General features: G+C 42.2%; 2 protein-coding genes and 1 long non-coding RNA gene across 3 annotated transcripts; 2 read left to right on the top strand and 1 right to left on the bottom strand.

Annotated features, from left to right (window-relative positions):
- The first annotated feature begins 4,578 nt into the window (after window positions 1-4,578).
- On the top strand, window positions 4,579-10,428 carry LOC306715170 (uncharacterized protein). Its single transcript, XM_079185446.1, has 3 exons — window positions 4,579-4,673; window positions 6,277-6,566; window positions 7,310-10,428. The coding sequence occupies exons 2-3, from the start codon at window positions 6,281-6,283 to the stop codon at window positions 9,262-9,264; spliced, it is 2,241 nt and encodes a 746-aa protein (XP_079041572.1). The 5' UTR covers window positions 4,579-4,673; window positions 6,277-6,280; the 3' UTR covers window positions 9,265-10,428.
- A 785-nt stretch (window positions 10,429-11,213) lies between these two features.
- LOC306715296 (uncharacterized protein) lies at window positions 11,214-13,653 on the top strand (the record flags this gene model as incomplete). Its single annotated transcript, XM_079185613.1, has 5 exons — window positions 11,214-11,320; window positions 11,886-11,945; window positions 12,078-12,166; window positions 12,934-13,196; window positions 13,588-13,653. The coding sequence occupies exons 2-5, from the start codon at window positions 11,926-11,928 to the stop codon at window positions 13,651-13,653; spliced, it is 438 nt and encodes a 145-aa protein (XP_079041739.1). The 5' UTR covers window positions 11,214-11,320; window positions 11,886-11,925.
- Window positions 13,654-15,384: 1,731 nt separating this feature from the next.
- LOC306715199 lies at window positions 15,385-17,773 on the bottom strand. The gene is made up of 4 exons (XR_013767664.1): window positions 17,652-17,773; window positions 17,018-17,077; window positions 16,797-16,885; window positions 15,385-16,042 (listed from the first exon to the last, which is right to left on the bottom strand). It is a non-coding gene; the product is annotated as an uncharacterized lncRNA (long non-coding RNA).
- Window positions 17,774-18,928: the final 1,155 nt, after the last annotated feature.

Here is an 18,928-nt window from a genome sequence, read left to right as displayed (position 1 = left end):
GCTGCAAACTGCAGAATTCCCCACTGGAGTCTGTGGTCAAAGCATAGCACAAGTGATCAGATCTGATTATTGGCCAAACGTTGTTATTGCCTATAAAAATAATCATTCGCTCGTGGAGTGTCCCTCTGAGAGCCAGTGCAAATATGAGCGAGAGCGAGACAGAAATGTGACACAACCTCACGGAGTTCAGGCGAGAACTTGGACGAAGTTTGGAAAAGTCTGAAAAGCGAAAGATAGTGGAAATCTTCAGGTTCAATAATTCCTTCTTCCCATCCGTGTTTCCCATTGATTTCTTCTCTCCAAACGGATAAACAACTTCTGTAAAAGTATGTAAAAACCTGAAATGATTCTTAGTTCTGAAGTGCTATTAAACGCCGTCCACCGACACCGGATACTCTGTTTTGACAGAACTCAAAGCTAATAGGAAAATGATTCTCTTCCCGCTCCAATTTTTTGCCTGAAATGAAAATCGTGGCCAGACATTGTGGTTCCCGGAGAGGTAGGAGAGGGGAAATCTGTCAATGAGATGGTTGGACAGAGGGAGGGAGGTGTCGGAGCAACTCTGCGCGTGTACGTACGTGTATGTCAAAGGTCAGAGGAGCACTGAGCAAACACTGCGGTTGCCAATTTGAAAGTCATCCGCATGCTACTTCCCCTCGCGGCTATTTGGAACATTGGTTTGAACAAGGCTTCTCAATCCAGCTTAAAGGTCGGCTGACCTCTCGTCTGCCTCGGTTGAGGACGGAGACGTCTCCCAAACGGCGTCTGCCAGGCCGTTCGCCCAGTAGAAAAGATCGAGGAGGTGTGAAGGAATGCTGTAAAAGAGCAAAAGAGGGGTTGGAGAGGAACTGGAGGAGGCGTAGAAAACTCTCCTCTTCCCATCAAGATAAGCCTCGTGGTGGTGGGGGGGGGGGGCGCAATGCTACTTGATGATCGAGACTGTTGTCAGCCAGCGGACACAGTCTTTGGCAGGATCATTCTGTCTTTTTTTTCTTGCCACATGTTGTTCTCCTCCCAGTCAGTGGGAAACACCAGTAAACACGACAGACTTGATACGAGTATTGACGGCTTGAGAATCTATTCCAGTTATGGAGTTTGGCGCCCTCTGTTGAACTTGGCTTAGTTTGCAGTGAGAGTATTCATAAAAATGATTTCTTTACATCTACTGTAGAAGGATGCATATGCAGTAGGCCAAGTTCTATTGTGTATTGTCAGATAATCGTTTGTTGTATGAAATGTCAAAAAATTGTTTTCTCCGACCCCAAAGATGTTTAATCCACAGGAAAGCAGCATTGTTTTGCTCGACAAATGTCTCAAAATTGCCATTAATTCCTCTGTTGATGGAGTAATCTCTTGTGAATCACGGCGGAGGTGGAGTATTTTTCTTATAAAGGTTAGATAACAACAACTCACACACACACACACACGCATGCACGCAAATAGTCACACACACACAGGTACATTCCCCAGATGTTGTCTTGGCGCTTTTGCTGCTTCTGTCAGCTGATCGTTGCATTCCTGTGTGTGTGTGTGTCTAAACGTTTTCACGCTGCACTGACAGAATAGTTGCGTGTGCATTTAGCATTATTTCAAAAGTAGTGCTGCAGGGCTAAATATGAATTATGAGGCCTAAATAATGAGGTGTCTTTGTTTAGGGATGATGAGCATTTCCCCGTGTTCAGAAAGGCCCTCAGCAATCAGTTTAAAACACAAAAGCCAGGCCGGACCACAAGCAATTAAGACTGGCCCCCGTATCTGTAAGCAATGACATGCCTCGGTTCCTCATCCTCTGTTTATCGAGCGCTGGAGTCCCCCATCTGGAATCGGTCAGCAGAGGAACACAGAGGAGAAATGGAAATTTGATTATTTTTCAAAGCCAAGCTGGAGGTGATAACAGACTTGTGGCTCATCACCAAGCGGGGGCCGGCTGTGGTTGTAAGCGTTGGCAAAGAGGTTCAGAGGAGCCAGCATCCATCATGGGATTGTCATCAAGCGAGGGCCCCGAGGAGGAGTTTTCATTAAAGTTCATGCACAAGATCATAGACTTAAAGAAATGATCAGGAAAGTTGTAAATGAATCCTGTTGTTCTGTCAGTAACATGTTGCAACAACAACACAAAGGACTACAGAACATAGTGAACAGCAATGCATTTATCCAGCAGCAAATAACTCACAATCGACGTGTATTTGATCACGTGAACGTGAGCCGTCTTGTCTAATAGTTGCCAGATGTTTTACATTGTTGTCCATTTTAGGATGTAGATGTAATTCTCTCAGGCTCATTGATGGGAAGGCTTTGGCTACGTACTACTTCTGTACTGTCTAATAAAAACAGTGAAGAAGATAACTAAGCCACACCCTTTATCGTCTCCAGGTGAAAATTGTAAAAGAGTGACATGGCCAAGAGGTAGCCAACTTGTTATTTGTACACTTTGTTTTTTTTTGTATGTATTTAAATTAGTGAGCTTTAGAGGTGCAGGACGGCTGGTTCCCTTCGGACAGAGCCAGGCTAGCTGTTTCCCCCTGTTTCCAGTCTTTGTGCTAAGCTAAGCTAAGTGGTAGCTAAGTACTTGGATTTTGAAGTGAATGCAAAAAGGTTAGCGGTTTATGGTCAGTATCACCAAACCAGAACCTGACCCAACATACACATCAACATGTTGAAGGGCCTAAATAAGACCGAGTAAAGCCTCTCGCACACTTTGAACTTGTTGGAGAAGCAGCTGACACGTCTTTCAACCCTCGTCTCCTCCGTCTGTAACAAAACCGCCCCAGCCCCCAAAATCCCTTGCTTAAATTTGCTGAAGACAAGCGGCTCTTCACTTGGTCAAATGCCTCTTGACAAATTGGAAACCAAACATTTTTTAACACCAGCCGTCAACAACTCAGTCAGCGGGGCCACAACAGAAGCAAAATTGGCACAAAACCAGCGGTGAAACCCAGCCGTCCCCTGGAAACACAAGATCTTTTGCACGAATGGGAGGAACCTCCCCTCACAGGTTGATAGTCAAGCATAACCACCTCTGACAGTTCTTTTTACTTCTTTTATTTCATTGGCAGCAGGATGTCTGCAATAACAACGCATGTTTAGACCGTTTGGGTGATTGCTTTGACTCAGTTTTCACCAGATTCAGTGTGCATAACTCTGGGCTCTCGGTTGTGAAACCACTTAATAGACTTAATATCAACTCTACCATAGCAGCGGAACATTGTGTTCATTCAAACGGGATGTTTGGGAAGGACCGCAGTGTTTCTGCAGTAAGTGTCCAGAACAATGTTTAAAGACGGTTCAGAAACACAAATTATAGACGTTAAATAAGTTCAAATGTTTCGTTTTTTATTGCTAAATAAATAAAATACAATGACGATATGAGTCACCCTCTTTTTTCCCCAGATATACGTAATCAATCAATTAAATTCCAATAAGATTCATAATATAAAGTTGCTCGAGAGCTCAAATAAAATGATTATATATTATTATAATATATTTCACTGAAAGCCAAACGTGTAAACATGGCGTCACGGTGAAAGTGGTCGATCATGTCCCAGACATTAGGTCACCTCTGATGAAACTTTGAAGCTGCATCCAACTTCCGAAATGAGCTCTGCTGCTCGTGCATCTCGTCCGGTGAAGAGGATGTGTTTTGGTCTGCTTCGTCTCTGTAATAATGACTTGACGTATCCTTGGAGGTTGGAGGAAACATGTGTTTCAAAGCTGTTTTCAAAGTCTATCTTCCTTGTTTTGCTCTCTTATTGTTTCTGACGCCGATCGTCTCATTTCCTTCGCCAAGCATATGTTCCCTTCATGGTGTGCAGAGAAGAGCTTGAATTGTGGGAGTCCCGGCTGTTTTTTTGGACCACAGCGATGATCAGTTTAACATCACCATGTGTGAAATCATGTTCAATTTAGGAGATCAATACTGCTTTTATATCTGAAAAAGATGTTGGGAGTGGCTCTCAAGCTCCGGGGTTTGAGGAGACATACCAAAATACGTTATTTAGTCTGGGTGCATGTGGCCTTGAAACACTTAAATCACCTCGTGAGTTGACAAGCTCTGCCTGTTATGAGGTTGATGAGCAGTGAAACAGATATCAGAGGTCAGTTACAGGGGATACAGACTGTACTTGACATCAGCCTCACAGGTGGACATGTCTGCAGGATCTGTCCATGGTGCTGGATCCATACATTTAGCTCTTTTATATATATATCTATATTTGACATTTGTAGCTAACTCTCTTACAAAGCCCAGTATACAAGCAGAGGGTGTTTTACAGTGATACGTAGCTCCTAGACGGGCTGCAAAGCTACAGTTTAATAATGTAACTGTTATTTATTTGTGATACCTCTGTCCCTACATTCCTCAAGGAATGAGGTGTGTCTCAGCACAACTGTATCAAGGCCAGAATATGTCTACCTGGCAGCGTAGTGTTACAAACCTCAGGCCTCTGCGAAAGGTCACCGCCTGACATTCATGGAGCCTGACATTCATATTTTCGACAGCAGGACTGCAGCGAACACCTGGCTGGATCCCGTGCATGGCCGCCGTCCCACTCATGCCTTGGAAAAGACCCAGAAAAGCGACCTGAAGTGAGGGGGAGTAGAGGAGAGAGCAGACGAAGGAGGCGCAGGCCAGAGAGATAGACGACCTTCAGTTTGAGAGGAGGAGGAATCTGAAAGTAAGAGAATTTGACGTTTTGCGTGGTTTTGCATGTCAAACCCTGTTGAGCACAAAAACACCTTAAGCTGCAATAAGTAAAGTGCAATTACTGTTTTTTCGGCTTAAATTCATTGATTTATGATGATAAAGTAGGAATTAAAACACCAAATGATTTACATTTTTAATTACATGTCAAATTAAATGTAAACCAAATATAAAGTTCATATTAAACTTTTATAAAGTGATTCTCATAGCCATCGTTAGAATTCATAAATACTGTAGTCATGAGTCTTATTTTATATTCACAAGTAGCAGCCATCCAAACTCTGCATCAGAGTATATCAGGGTACCATAGATTAGGAAATGTGTGCTAAACATATTGTACAGTAAACATATTCAGCCTGACACTTTGTAAGTGATTGCCCAGAAAAAAAAGAAGTATTTTTTCCCAAAAACATTGATCTCTTCGGTACCGTTTCAGGACATAGAAATACCACATTGAAGGAAAACATACATTCACCCATCGCTGTATATTTTCCCACTGTGCTCAGAGACATGTTTAAAGGATTATGTTCAAAACGGACCACGTCCCCTGAGTTGCCTCTTAATTACGATATAGGTTTTAGCAGCATGTGCTTTGTGTGTAATTCCCCTCAAGGATGTGAGACTGAGGCTTTTGCACAGTATGTTTGAGTAGATGTGTAAACAGGGGGAAAGACGGACCAAAGTCAGGCAGTAGAGGGGTTTTGGTTTCACCACTGTGGGTTTCACGAGTTCTTGACTCAGCTGCAAGAATCGTAGAGCACAGCCTGCTGGTCGTGGACAAACACGAGGGCTTAATTGTAGTTAAGTGGTGTGTGTACAGTGTATATCCTAGTGGTGTAAGCAGCATATTACAGACTGCAAGACTTCTTCCCAGGCTCTTACTTCTGCTTGGCTGGAAAGTAAATGATCAACTTCAGAGAAGGAACATCAATAACCAGTTAAAGGTGGAGTCAGCGATTCTGGAGGAAGATCGGTGATATTTACCCACCCCAGATTTACCATCCCTCTCGCTCCCACTGCGTTTCTCTTTATACATCCATGGCCTTCCCCCTGTCCTGTGCTCGAGCATGAACGCCCCCCTGTGCTGATTGGCTGCAATAGCATTGCTAGTTTCCCATTTGCAGAGAAAGTGTTGAGTATGAACACCAGTTTTGTTTTTTTCCAGCGCACACAGAACGGACAGCTAGCGGGCCGTGAGCAGATGTTCACTGAATCGATTGGAATCACTGCCTCCAAATTTTAAGGGGCACTCCGCCAATTTTCCACACTAAGATCAGTTTATTAGTTCAGTTGTTTAATGTGTTTTATGGCTCTGAAGGGAAGATACAACCCAGATGATATCATAGTGATGTCATGTGTAGGATCAAGTGTTTTTTTTGTTTTGTATTTACTTTCCACAAACAACAGATTTAAAGTCAAGATATCTTAAATCTACCTAAAGGCTGCAAAATCCTCTAAATGTGTCATGTTTTAATCTGTTATAGTAATGTTTTCTTCTTTCAAGTAGTTCAGCGTTGCAAAGAGTCGTCTCTGCATACACTGTGTTACATTTTTACTTGCTTTCTTCTCCACTGCAGAAAAATGGCAGCTGTACCCCTCCACTCTCTCTGTCTACCCCTCACAGTGCTCCAGCTTTGTTTATTACACCTGGCCCATGGCGGGGCGTATTATGGACATAAACAGCCTCCTCAACAGCACCAGCCCTTGCCACAGTACAATGATGGGTATCCTCAGCAGCAGTTTTTGGGGAACGAGATGCCACACCTGCCTTACGGCAAAGGAGTGCCATTGCTGCCTCAGTATGGAAAAGAGCTCCCTCAGCTGCCTTTGCAAATGGGCAAAGAGAGGCCACTGATTGAAGGCAAAGGTGAGGTCAACTATAGTTCCCATCTATCTTTCCGGTCTGCCATGGGGGGGATTCGATTTTTGCTAACCAATCACTGGTGACCAACATATTTGTGTAAATCTAACGTCAACAGGTGATGTGATGCCATGACTGTTTTTAGAGTGGAGCGTAACGAGTTCAAAGAGGACAATGTTAGGCGATATAAGACATGACATATAATTCAAATTAATTAGTTATTCAATGGAGTCATATCGAATTCAACTATTATTCGGCAGCCCAGAGAGGAGAGAGAGGACTCACAATGTATAGTAAATTGGTGGCAGTGGGAGATTAACGTTATGGACACAAATGAGGAAGGCTCCAGAAGAGTAGAGGATAGGGACCGGGATACGCCGACAAAAAACTGAAAAGACCTTGTGCCAAAGTCTCATCCTGGCATCTCATAGCAGTATGACAGAAGGTAATAATACATTTTCCCCAGGCCTCAAGCAGAGTATTGTTCGGTACTTTTAATCGATTTAGAAGAACCTCAACCACATCGTCAATGTCATCTGTCGCTGTCTGCATTATTATTATTACTCCTTGTTTCTGGAACAATGCTTGACAATAGCTTGAGAATCCTTGAAAACGGCGTTGGTCCCGGCCATGGTGCTGATTAGCTAGTTGTTAGTCCCCCTTTGGCACTAGAACTCGGCGAAGTAGGCGGATTCAAAGGTCTGGACCCAGGCAACATCTATCTACCAAATGTTCCCTCTTGTTTACAGGACAAACATTCCCCAGAGGGGCGAAAGGTCCACCTCCCCATATTCCCGGTGGAGAAGGTCTCAGAGAGGGACCACAAGGAGTTCAGGGCCCCCCTGGACCAACAGGACCGCCAGGACCACAAGGCCCCACTGGGCTACCAGGCCAGGGATTACCAGGGCTACCAGGAAAGCCAGGGCTTCCTGGTCCTCAAGGCTACCCAGGTATTGGAAAACCTGGCATGCCAGGATTGCCAGGCAAACCTGGAGGGCCCGGATTACCAGGACCAAAAGGGGACCTTGGTCCTTATGGTGGCGAAGGACAAACTGGACTTCCTGGGCCTCCAGGGCTCCCAGGTCCCCCTGGGCTCCCAGGGATTTCAAAACCAGGAGGCCAAGGGTTTCCCGGGCAACTGGGTCCTCTAGGGGAGCCTGGCACAAAAGGTCCACCTGGGTTTCCTGGTCCTTCAGGCCCCAAGGGAGAGAAAGGACATGGTCAACCTGGTTTGCCAGGTTTGAAAGGACCTTACGGACCACCAGGTCCACCTGGAAATGTAGGCATCCCTGGGATTGGAAAACCTGGCTTGAATGGTCTACCTGGACAACCAGGGATACCAGGAAAACTTGGTCCTCCTGGAGAGTCAGGGCTTGCAGGGCCTCCTGGTGATAGAGGTCAACCGGGACCACCAGGCTTGCCAGGAATTGGAAAACCAGGAAAAGATGGTTTAAGAGGACAACCAGGACTCTCTGGAGGGAAAGGAGAATCGGGCCCTACTGGTTTACCAGGGGGTCCAGGCTTGCCAGGTTATGGTAAACCAGGGTATCCAGGACCTAAGGGTCACAAGGGACATGCTGGTCTTCCTGGACCTTCAGGCCTAAAAGGTGATAAAGGTCATGCAGGTCTTCAAGGGGTCATTGGTTCCACTGGTCCTAGTGGTATGCCTGGCCCACCAGGATCAATAGGGCTTCCTGGTAGTCTTGGCTTCCCAGGGCAAAAGGGAGAAGATGGTGTTTGGGGAACAAAAGGATATCCAGGAATGAAGGGTGATATAGGGCCCCCAGGTCTTCCAGGACAGCCAGGTTTGTCCGGTGGAGGTGGACAACCAGGACCAAGAGGTTTACAAGGGCCCACTGGCCCTAAAGGAGAACCCAGTATTAGGGGTTCAACTGGTGCCCCTGGTGCCACAGGATTAACTGGGTCAAGAGGAGAAGGGGGGCAACCGGGAGAGAAAGGCTACCAGGGACCAAAAGGTATCCCTGGGCTTACAGGACCAGGGGGACCACTTGGACCTCCTGGGCTGCCAGGGCCAAAGGGTGAAACAGGCCTACCTGGTAAACCTGGCTATCCTGGTGAGGGAAAGCTAGGACCCTCTGGTCATATTGGTCCTCAAGGTAACCCTGGGCCAAGTGGCCCTGCTGGACTTCCAGGGCAACCAGGACAACCTGGACTCCCTGGTCCTCCAGGACTACCCGCTGCATCTCCTGATCTGGGACAGATCCTACCAGTGTCCGGCCCATACACCGGCCAACAACAAGGTTACAAGAAGCCAAAGAATGGAGGCGACATTGGTGGAAATGTCGTGGAGATGCCTGCGTTCACAGCTAAGCTCACAAATCCATTCCCTCTCGTTGGCTCTCCCGTCGTCTTTGACAAACTCCTGCACAATGGCAATCAGGACTACAATCCCCAAAATGGTGTCTTCACCTGCAGTGTACCAGGGGTCTACTACTTTGCCTACCACGTCCACTGCAAAGGGAGTAATGTGTGGGTGGCATTGATGAAGAATAATGAGCCAGTAATGTACACATATGATGAATACAAAAAGGGCTTGCTGGATCAGGCATCGGGGAGCGCTGTGCTCCCGTTACGACAGGGAGACACTGTGCACATGCAGCTGCCGTCTGACCAGGCTGCAGGACTTTATGCTGGTCAATATGTCCACTCCACATTTTCTGGATACTTACTGTACCCAATGTAACAAATATGTGTAAACAAAGGAGATGACATTGATGGTGTCTTTTACCATATGTATGGTAAAACTACAGCAGAATAATCATCATTTTTCATATCGTAGCAACATATTTCCTTGAATTATTCTTTGCATTACATTCATCACATCTTACATCAATAGAGTCTCAGAAAGTTATGTAGTTATGAAATAATGTGCAGGTTATGTTCATTGTTTAAATATATCTGGTCATTGGCTATGATATGTAGGAAGTAATGTCATGTGAGGGTTGTGGAGAGCAGAGGTGAATCAATACTACCAAATATCTCAGTTGTCATAATTTTAGTAATTTTACATGTTGCATTTATTCTTATATCCATCCACACACAATATATCAGTGCTCATGTCACAGCTGGAATAATTCCTGGAACATTGAGGCTTTATGTTGCAGAATTGTTTTCAAACTTCACTTATTTTTTGCTTTACAGTTATATACTGTATACTGGGCACATAAAAACCTATTGGTTTCATTGTAAAATGCATTTATTCATAACTGTCAGTACATAATGCTGTGTTATGTATTTAGGGTCATCTTACAGTTATTAAGTTATTGTAAGTGTTTTGTGTTATTTTGAAAATCCGTCTTTTTAATACAATAAAATGTTAATACCAATATTTACATCATTTGACTGTTAAATAAGTATCTGGGTGAGTTTTTAATACAATTTCATACCATATCCAAGTCCACAACAGAACAGTTTTGTCCACAATTTGCCGGTTGAACTTTCATTTCATTGTTGTGCTTTTGACTATTTGATATCATGATTTGTCTTGTTTTATTTGTAACAGACATGAATTCTTTAAAAGGTTTTTGTCAGTTTGTCAGTATTCTCTGTAATTTATTTGTTTGACTACTGATTATTTGGGATTGTGTTAATTTCTGTGTTGACAGTAAATGATGGAATTCATTCTAAAATGCAGAACGTACATGTTCTGTTTCAAAACATAACAAAAATATTGAAAAATGTGCTCATACTCATACCCATTCATACCGCCGTGTGTCTTTTTATTTTGTACTTTATTTCTTTAAACTGTGTCATTTTGTAATGTTTTTTCTTTACTTTGGACAATAGTGCACAGCATAACATGGGAAACAGTGCCTAAAATATGTGAATGTTGTTGTTTTGATTGGTTGGTTTGATTGGTTTAATAAAAAAAATCTAAACATTGGTCTTTACTTGATTTTCATCAACATCACATTTCAACTATGTGCTGCATGCCACGGACATTATCCTACTACAGTTTAGTGGTGATAAACAAGACTACTCAAAACATTTTTAGGCAATCTGTTACTACTCAATTCCACGTCTTTTATTTATATCAGGTCACAGATGAGTCAGACTTCTTAAAAAGTGCTTTACGTGACAAAATTCAGCTTTAGCATTTCTGCAGACAGTGATGTCATCACAGGCCAAGTCTGTGACCTCATAATGCAGAATGGCCCATTTCAGAATAATATCTATCATATAATTGGACTATAATTAAGTATGCGTGTGTGTGTGTGTAAGCATTTACACACATGCATACTTTAATTTGATGATGGTAAAGGTTGGGCTTATATTAACAAATGTATATACTTCCTGGTTGCTTTATCTTTAATAATGAAGCATAATTCATTTGTTAATCTAATGGGGTATCAATAATCTGCAATGTAACCAGTAACTGCAGCTGTCAAATAAATGTATTTTATTCAATATTTTCCTCTGAAATGTAGCAGGTTAGTCATAAAATATCTAAATAAATGGATATTGTTTACAATGTTGTTCAGCTTTCTGTCCATTTCTAAACGTGGAGAAGTCAGTAACAGTAAAAATTTACATTAAGAGTGACACGTTCAAGTTTTTTTGACGACGTAATGAATGACGCGCTCTTCCTGTGAGGTCATCACTATTTAGCTCAGGTGGACGAGCTCAGCTGATGACGCATCCAAGATGGCGGACAACAACCTGAGCGGTTACTGCTCGCGTGTCGACAGTTTGTGAATGGAGGACCAGAGGAAAAGGGAGACCTGCAGCTAACGTTACCTGTGAGTTACGATGACATTCAGGGGCTTTTGGTTATAGTCGTTCTGCTGTTGTTGTCAGAGGTGATGCTAATCTTAATCAAGGCACCTGTGGACTGTGTGTCTTGCTGTGTGATAATGTACGTTATTTGCATGTTATGCTAATTTCGTCTTGATTATTGGATACAGTTATATTTTTCCGTTTGTTTGCAAGTGAAAAGTTGGACGGTTTAATATTTGTTTTCTGATTTCGGAGTTGGCTTTCTAACCATCCACAGAGATGCACTTCCTTGCGTTGAACACTAGAGGGCGTACCTCATAAATGATATGGAATAATGGAGTGTTGCAGCAATGACGCGTATTTGTAGGCCAGCTAAGGGGAGTTAAGAGGGGATGTCAGTCTATCAGGGGGGTTCAACACATGCACAGTAGAATCTGGTCTCTCTAGCTGGCTGCGATCACAAGACATGATATTGATCGATCGCTCGTCTACCGTGACAGCCTCCCTGTGGACTGAGGCGGACTTCAGAATACCTCAAGCTGACATTACAGCCCATTTTATTTGTCGTCTTCTTCTGTTGGTTCTCAGAGAGAAGACTCAAGGTGTGGGGCGAGGAGCAGCAGACTGGATGGAGACGAGGACATCAAGGTGAGGAGAGATGGACCAGAGAAACAAACCACCATCTGTACACGGCTGTAAACCGCAACAGTCGAAACACATGCTTCATATATATGAACGGTTGTGTGTCTGTGATGTGTTGTTTGTGTCTCCATCCTCCAGAAAGTGCTGGAGTAGCAGCTGGAGAAGCTGCTCAGCCGCCTCCGAGACGAAGTCCAAGACAATCAGAGGATGCCGGACCAACCTGCAGAGTAAGGAAACACCAGTAAAGCAAAATCTTCTCTTCATCTTGATCTTTTAAATGTTTTAATTGCATTTTTGCCTTTTTTAATAATAGTTTGTGTAGAATGAAACCAGGGGAATTACATAGAATGTTATGAAATATTTCTTTCAAAAATGTCTTTCATAAAAAGTCATGAAATACAATGTCAAGAGATTTGATAGTGTGTCACAAAAAAGTAATGGTAAAGTATATATCATTTAAAATCACAAAAAGGCAAAGTATAGTATGTCATAAAGATTTTCATAAAAAGTAAGAGTATAGTATATCATAAATAAATGGCAATGTATTGTATGTTGTAAAGATTTTGGTATAATATCTCATTAAAATATCAAATCCATAGTAAGTGTGTCATAAAACAACCCCAAAAAGATGATAGTATAGTATGTCATAAAAAAGTCAAAATAATATAGTATAGTATTCCGTAAAAAAGCCATATTATAGTTTATTAAGATATCAAAGTATAGTACGTCATAAAACAAGCTAAAATGATCATAGTAATGTATGCCGTAAAAAGTCCTCAAATTAAAATTGTATTGTATGTTATTAAAAAAATCTACATAGTATAGTCCGTCATAAAAATGTCATTGTATTCATTGAAAATGTCATGTTTTTAATAGTCATAATATAGTTTGCCATAACAATGTACTGATATAAAATGTTGATAACCTTTGTTGTAGTAGTCATACATGTATGTGATGTCATTTCTAATGTTGTCTTCTCTTCTTTTGTCCTCAGATGAGTGCAGACTTTCCAGACCAGACCTGAGGACGACGGGGTTTCTGCTCTTCATCCACGTCGTCGTCTTCTGCTGCTGTGCGGTTACTCTGAGATCTAAAATGAGAGAGTGGGGGGTGGTTCAAAAGTTGAAAATTTGCTGTGCAGCTGACTTTTTAATAAACAAAACTTCCATAACCCTCTCCATTCACTTCTCTGAAAACCCGGGAGGAGACGGACGCCTCGACTCAACCGGGGTACTGGACATTGATGTCCTCACACAGGTGAGGAGCGAACCCGGGAACCCCGGGATCCAAACCGGGAACTGTGTCACAACACCATCAAGTCACTCACGCTTTGAACTGTTCTCTTGGTATATTTGACTTCTTCCTTTGGCTGATTGACCTCAAAAGCCACTGCACCACATAAGGATTGAACCCACAACCTCCTGTCTTCTAAGCAGTCGTCCATCACCTCACGCTATCTGATCTGTCACTCATGTGTGTTTCATTGCATATTTGTCTCCTCTGTTTTGACTGGTTGACCTAAACATGTAACGCACTACTGAAGGTACAAACTCATAACCTCCAGTCACTCATAACCCAGCCTCACTTGCGTCAAGTCGTACATCTTCATAGAATATTTAACTTCCTCATCTTTGCTGTTGGACTTTAGAATTCACCGCACCCCGGGATCGAGTCCACAATCTCCAGACTCCTGATCAGTCCTCTATCACCCTGAGCCATCGGATCTGACACGCCGAGCTGCTGCAGCGTCACACATTCTTCTGCAAAAATAAACTATCACTCTTCTCTATAAAGCTGCTTCAGTTTTGTTGTCAGTGTTTCACATGTGTGGAGGAAACAGACTGGACCTTCCTGAAACACAGTTAGGGTTTCATCCTTTCACCTCATGTTGTCACGCACCACTCGTGTCGGAACTTTCACTCAAAAATCTCTGCACCTCACAAGGAGCGAGCTCATGAACTCAGGTCTTCTGAGCAGTCTGCTAACTGACTGAGCTGTTTGGTCACACCGCCTTCACTCAGCTCTGAAACACAGAAAACCTCTGAAAAAAACTAACATTTAAGCTACTTTCCAACAATGAGAGATTGTTCTGCACATTTACAAATGAAACACCAGCTCACATTATGAGTCATCTTCAGTTGTGGTGTCTCTAATCGGTGGTGGAAACAGACCGGACCTTCCTGAACCAGAGTCTGGATTTGATCCCTTCTCCTCAGGGTGCCACGCGTCACTCACTGTCAGCTACTTTTCTCGGTGAGCTATCCCTGAAGCTCGAGGCCCGTTCGTTCTGGGCTTTGTTCTCCACACTGCTGCTATATGAGCTTCTTCAAATCAAACTTCCAGACCGCGAGTCGAGAACCGGGCAGCATGAGAAAACCAGGAATCCTTACCGCTTGACCATCTATGACGTTTTTAACGCTAACGCTAACCTATACTAAGTAAACGATGTAAAACATGCACAAATGTAAAGAAAGACAAGATTTGATGAAATACAACATTATATACACAGTTAGTAAGAATAAATATTTAAAAATAATAATTTAGATGTTAAGATATTAAAGATATTAGATATTAAATTATTCTTACTAACTGTGTATGTAATGTTGTATTTTATCAAACCTTGTGTTTCTTTAAATGTTTGCATGTTTCACATCGTTTACTTAGTATAGGTTAGCATTAGCGTTAAAAACGTCATAGATGGTCAAGCGGTAAGGATTCCTGGTTTTCTCATGCTGCCCGGTTCTCGACTCGCGGTCTGGAAGTTTGATTTGAAGAAGCTCATATAGCAGCAGTGTGGAGAACAAAGCCCAGAACAAACGGGCCTCGAGCTTCAGGGATAGCGCACCGAGAAAAGTAGCTGACAGTGAGTAACGCGTGGCACCCTGAGGAGAAGGGATCAAATCCAGACTCTGGTTCAGGAAGGTCCGGTCTGTTTCCACCACCGATTAGAGACACCACAACTGAAGATGACTCATAATGTGATCTGGTGTTTCATTTGTAAATGTGCAGAACAATCTCTCATTGTTGGAAAGTAGCTTAAATGTTAGTTTTTTTCAGAGGTTTTCTGTGTTTCAGAGCTGAGTGAAGGCGGTGTGACCAAACAGCTCAGTCAGTTAGCAGACTGCTCAGAAGACCTGAGTTCATGAGCTCGCTCCTTGTGAGGTGCAGAGATTTTTGAGTGAAAGTTCCGACACAAGTGGTGCGTGACAACATGAGGTGAAAGCATGAAACCCTAACTGTGTTTCAGGAAGGTCCAGTCTGTTTCCTCCACACATGTGAAACACTGACAACAAAACTGAAGCAGCTTTATAGAGAAGAGTGATAGTTTATTTTTGCAGAAGAATGTGTGACGCTGCAGCAGGTCGGCGTGTCAGATCCGATGGCTCAGGGTGATAGAGGACTGATCAGGAGTCTGGAGGTTGTGGGCTCGATCCCGGGGTGCGGTGAATTTTAAAGTCCAACAGCAAAGATGAGGAAGTTAAATATTCTATGAAGATGTACGACTTGACGCAAGTGAGGCTGGGTTATGAGTGACTGGAGGTTATGAGTTTGTACCTTCAGTAGTGCCTTACATGTTTAGGTCAACCAGTCAAAACAGAGGAGACAAATATGCAATGAAACACACATGAGTGACAGATCAGATAGCGTGAGGTGATGGACGACTGGTTAGAAGACAGGAGGTTGTGGGTTCAATCCTTATGTGGTGCAGTGGCTTTTGAGGTCTAACAGCCAAAGGAAGAAGTCAAATATACCAAGAGAACAGTTCAAAGTGTGAGTGACTTGATGGTGTTGTGACACAGTTCCCGGTTTGGATCCCGGGTTCGCGGGTTCACTCCTCACCTGTGTGAGGACGTCAATGTCCACTACCCCGGTTGAGTCGAGACGTCCGTCTCCTCCCGGGTTTTCAGAGAAGTGAACGGAGAGGGTTATGGAAGTTTTGTTTATTGAAAAGTCAGCTGCACAGCAAATTTTCAACTTTCGAACCACCCCCCACTCTTAGATTTTAGATCTCAGAGTAACCGCACAGCAGCAGAAGACGACGACGTGGATGAAGAGCAGAAACCCCGTCGTCCTCAGGTCTGGTCTGGAAAGTCTGCACTCATCTGAGGACAAAAGAAGAGAAGACAACATTAGAAATGACATCACATACATGTATGACTACTACAACAAAGGTTATCAACGTTTTATATCAGTACATTGTTATGGCAAACTATATTATGACTATTAAAAACATGACATTTTGAATGAATACAATGACATTTTTATGACGGACTATACTATGTTGATTTTTTTAATAACATACAATACAATTTTAATTTGAGGACTTTTTACGGCATACATTACGATGATCATTTTAGCTTGTTTTATGACGTACTATACTTTGATATCTTAATAAACTATAATATGGCTTTTTTACGGAATACTATACTATATTATTTTGACTTTTTTATGACATACTATACTATCATCTTTTTGGGGTTGTTTTATGACACACTTACTATGGATATGATATTTTAATGAGATATTTTACCAAACTCTTTACAACATACAATACATTGCCATTTATTTATGATATACTATACTCTTACTTTTTATGAAAATCTTTATGACATACTATACTTTGCCTTTTTGTGATTTTAAATGATATATACTTTACCATTACTTTTTTGTGACACACTATCAAATCTCTTGACATTGTATTTCATGACTTTTTATGAAAGACATTTTTGAAAGAAATATTTCATAATTCCCCTGGTTTCATTCTACACAAACTATTATTAAAAAAGGCAAAAATGCAATTAAAACATTTAAAAGATCAAGATGAAGAGAAGATTTTGCTTTACTGGTGTTTCTTACTCTGCAGGTTGGTCCAGCATCCTCTGCTTGTCTTGGACTTCGTCTCGGAGGCGGCTGAGCAGCTTCTCCAGCTGCTACTCCAGCACTTTCTGGAGGATGGAGACACAAACAACACATCACAGACACACAACCGTTCATATATAAGAAGCATGTGTTTCGACTGTTGCGGTTTACAGCCGTGTACAGATGGTGGTTTGTTTCTCAGGTCCATCTCTCCTCACCTTGATGTCCTCGTCTCCATCCAGTCTGCTGCTCCTCGCCCCACACCTTGAGTCTTCTCTCTGAGAACCAACAGAAGAAGACGACAAATAAAATGGGCTGTAATGTCAGCTTGAGGTATTCTGAAGTCCGCCTCAGTCCACAGGGAGGCTGTCACTGTAGACGAGCGATCGATCAATATCATGTCTTATGATCGCAGCCAGCTAGAGAGACCAGATTCTACTGTGCATGTGTTGAACCCCCCTGATAGACTGACATCCCCTCTTAACTCCCCTTAGCTGGCCTACAAAAACGCGTCATTGCTGCAACACTCTATTATTCCATATCATTTATGAAGTACGCCCTCTAGTGTTCAACGCAAGGAAGTGCATCTCTGTGGATGGTTAGAAAGCCAACTCCGAAATAAGAAAACAAATATTAAACCGTCCAACTTTTCACTTGCAAACAAACGGAAAAATATAACTGTATCCAATAATCAAGACGAAATTAGCATAACATGCCAATATAACGTACATTATCACACAGCAAGATAGTCCACACACAGTCCACAGGTGCCTTGATTAAGATTAGCATCACCTCTGACAACAACAGCAGAACGACTATAACCAAAAGCCCCTGAATGACATCGTAACTCACAGGTAACGTTAGCTGCAGGTCTCCCTTTTCCTCTGGTCCTCCATTCACAAACTGTCGACACGCGAGCAGTGACCGCTCAGGTTGTTGTCCGCCATCTTGGATGCGTCATCAGCTGAGCTCGTCCACCTGAGCTAAATAGTGATGACCTCACAGGAAGAGCGCGTCATTCATTACGTCGTCAAAAAAACTTGAACGTGTCACTCTTAATGTAAATTTTTACTGTTACTGACTTCTCCACGTTTAGAAATGGACAGAAAGCTGAACAACATTGTAAACAATATCCATTTATTTAGATATTTTAGAAATATTCTGATATACAGGACTGTCTCAGAAAATTAGAATATTGTGATAATCCCCATACGTGTGATTTAGTTTACTGAACCAAGCTGAGTGTTTTTCAAGGCTCAGGAAACCCTTGCAGGTGTTTCGAGTTAATTAGACGATTCAAGTGATTAGTTGAATACCCTACTAGTATACTTTTTCATGATATTCTAATATTTAGAGATAGGATATTTGAGTTTTCTTAAGCTGTAAGCCATAATCAGCAATATTAAAAGAATAAAACGCTTGCAATATTTCAGTTGATTTGTAATGAATCCAGAATGCATGACATTTTTGTTTTTTTAATTGCATTACACAAAATAAAGAACTTTATCACAATATTCTAATTTTCTGAGACAGTCCTGTACTGTATAGCTTTATTCTAACTTTGCACAAAGAAGACATCATTTGACGAACACATTACATTTAAAGGGAACTCAGATTCAACAGTTCAATGGCCCAAAGACTTAAAACCTTGACATGTGTGGTACAGTGTGTTTCTATGGATTTGAGATAGATATGTTTTAAACTGTGCAAAAATAAAACAGATCATTTCTTAGGTGGACATGGATACAGAGGACAGGACAAGAATGCATAACAGGAACATTTTCTCACTGCATTTCCATTTTGGGTCATAAGGTAGAAACAGGGGAGTAAAGTGTGCTTTTATTAAGAATACACTTTGAATATTTGTTGAATAAACTGCATTAAGACACCTCCATAGAGGCTGCATTATTCCCTCTCTATTCCCACTGCATAAGAAAACAGTACACAATCTCTATGTACCCAAATGAACATTAGAGTTGCACGGCACTGGCATCAGCCAATAACAACAAACGTTGGTGAGACTTATGGCACATATTAATCCTGTATTATGTGATTCAACATCATGTTTTACATACAAAAATGTGTGTTTAAAATACATATTGAAATGATTGGATGTCTAGATATTTTGT

The sequence above is a fragment of the Pholis gunnellus genome (genome assembly GCF_910591455.1).
Source record: "Pholis gunnellus genome assembly, chromosome: 24".
Lineage (NCBI taxonomy): Eukaryota > Metazoa > Chordata > Actinopteri > Perciformes > Pholidae > Pholis > Pholis gunnellus.
The sequence above is the reverse complement of the archived record's forward strand: the minus strand, read 5'-3'. Positions and strand labels throughout refer to the sequence as shown.

Bases quoted from the DNA above. Each gene is read 5' to 3' on its own strand.
- LOC306715170 (XM_079185446.1), top strand. From the start codon at position 6,281: ATGGCAGCTGTACCCCTCCACTCTCTCTGTCTACCCCTCACAGTGCTC. The intron at 6,567-7,309 runs GTGAGGTCAACT...TCTTGTTTACAG, and splicing joins GCCACTGATTGAAGGCAAAG to GACAAACATTCCCCAGAGGG.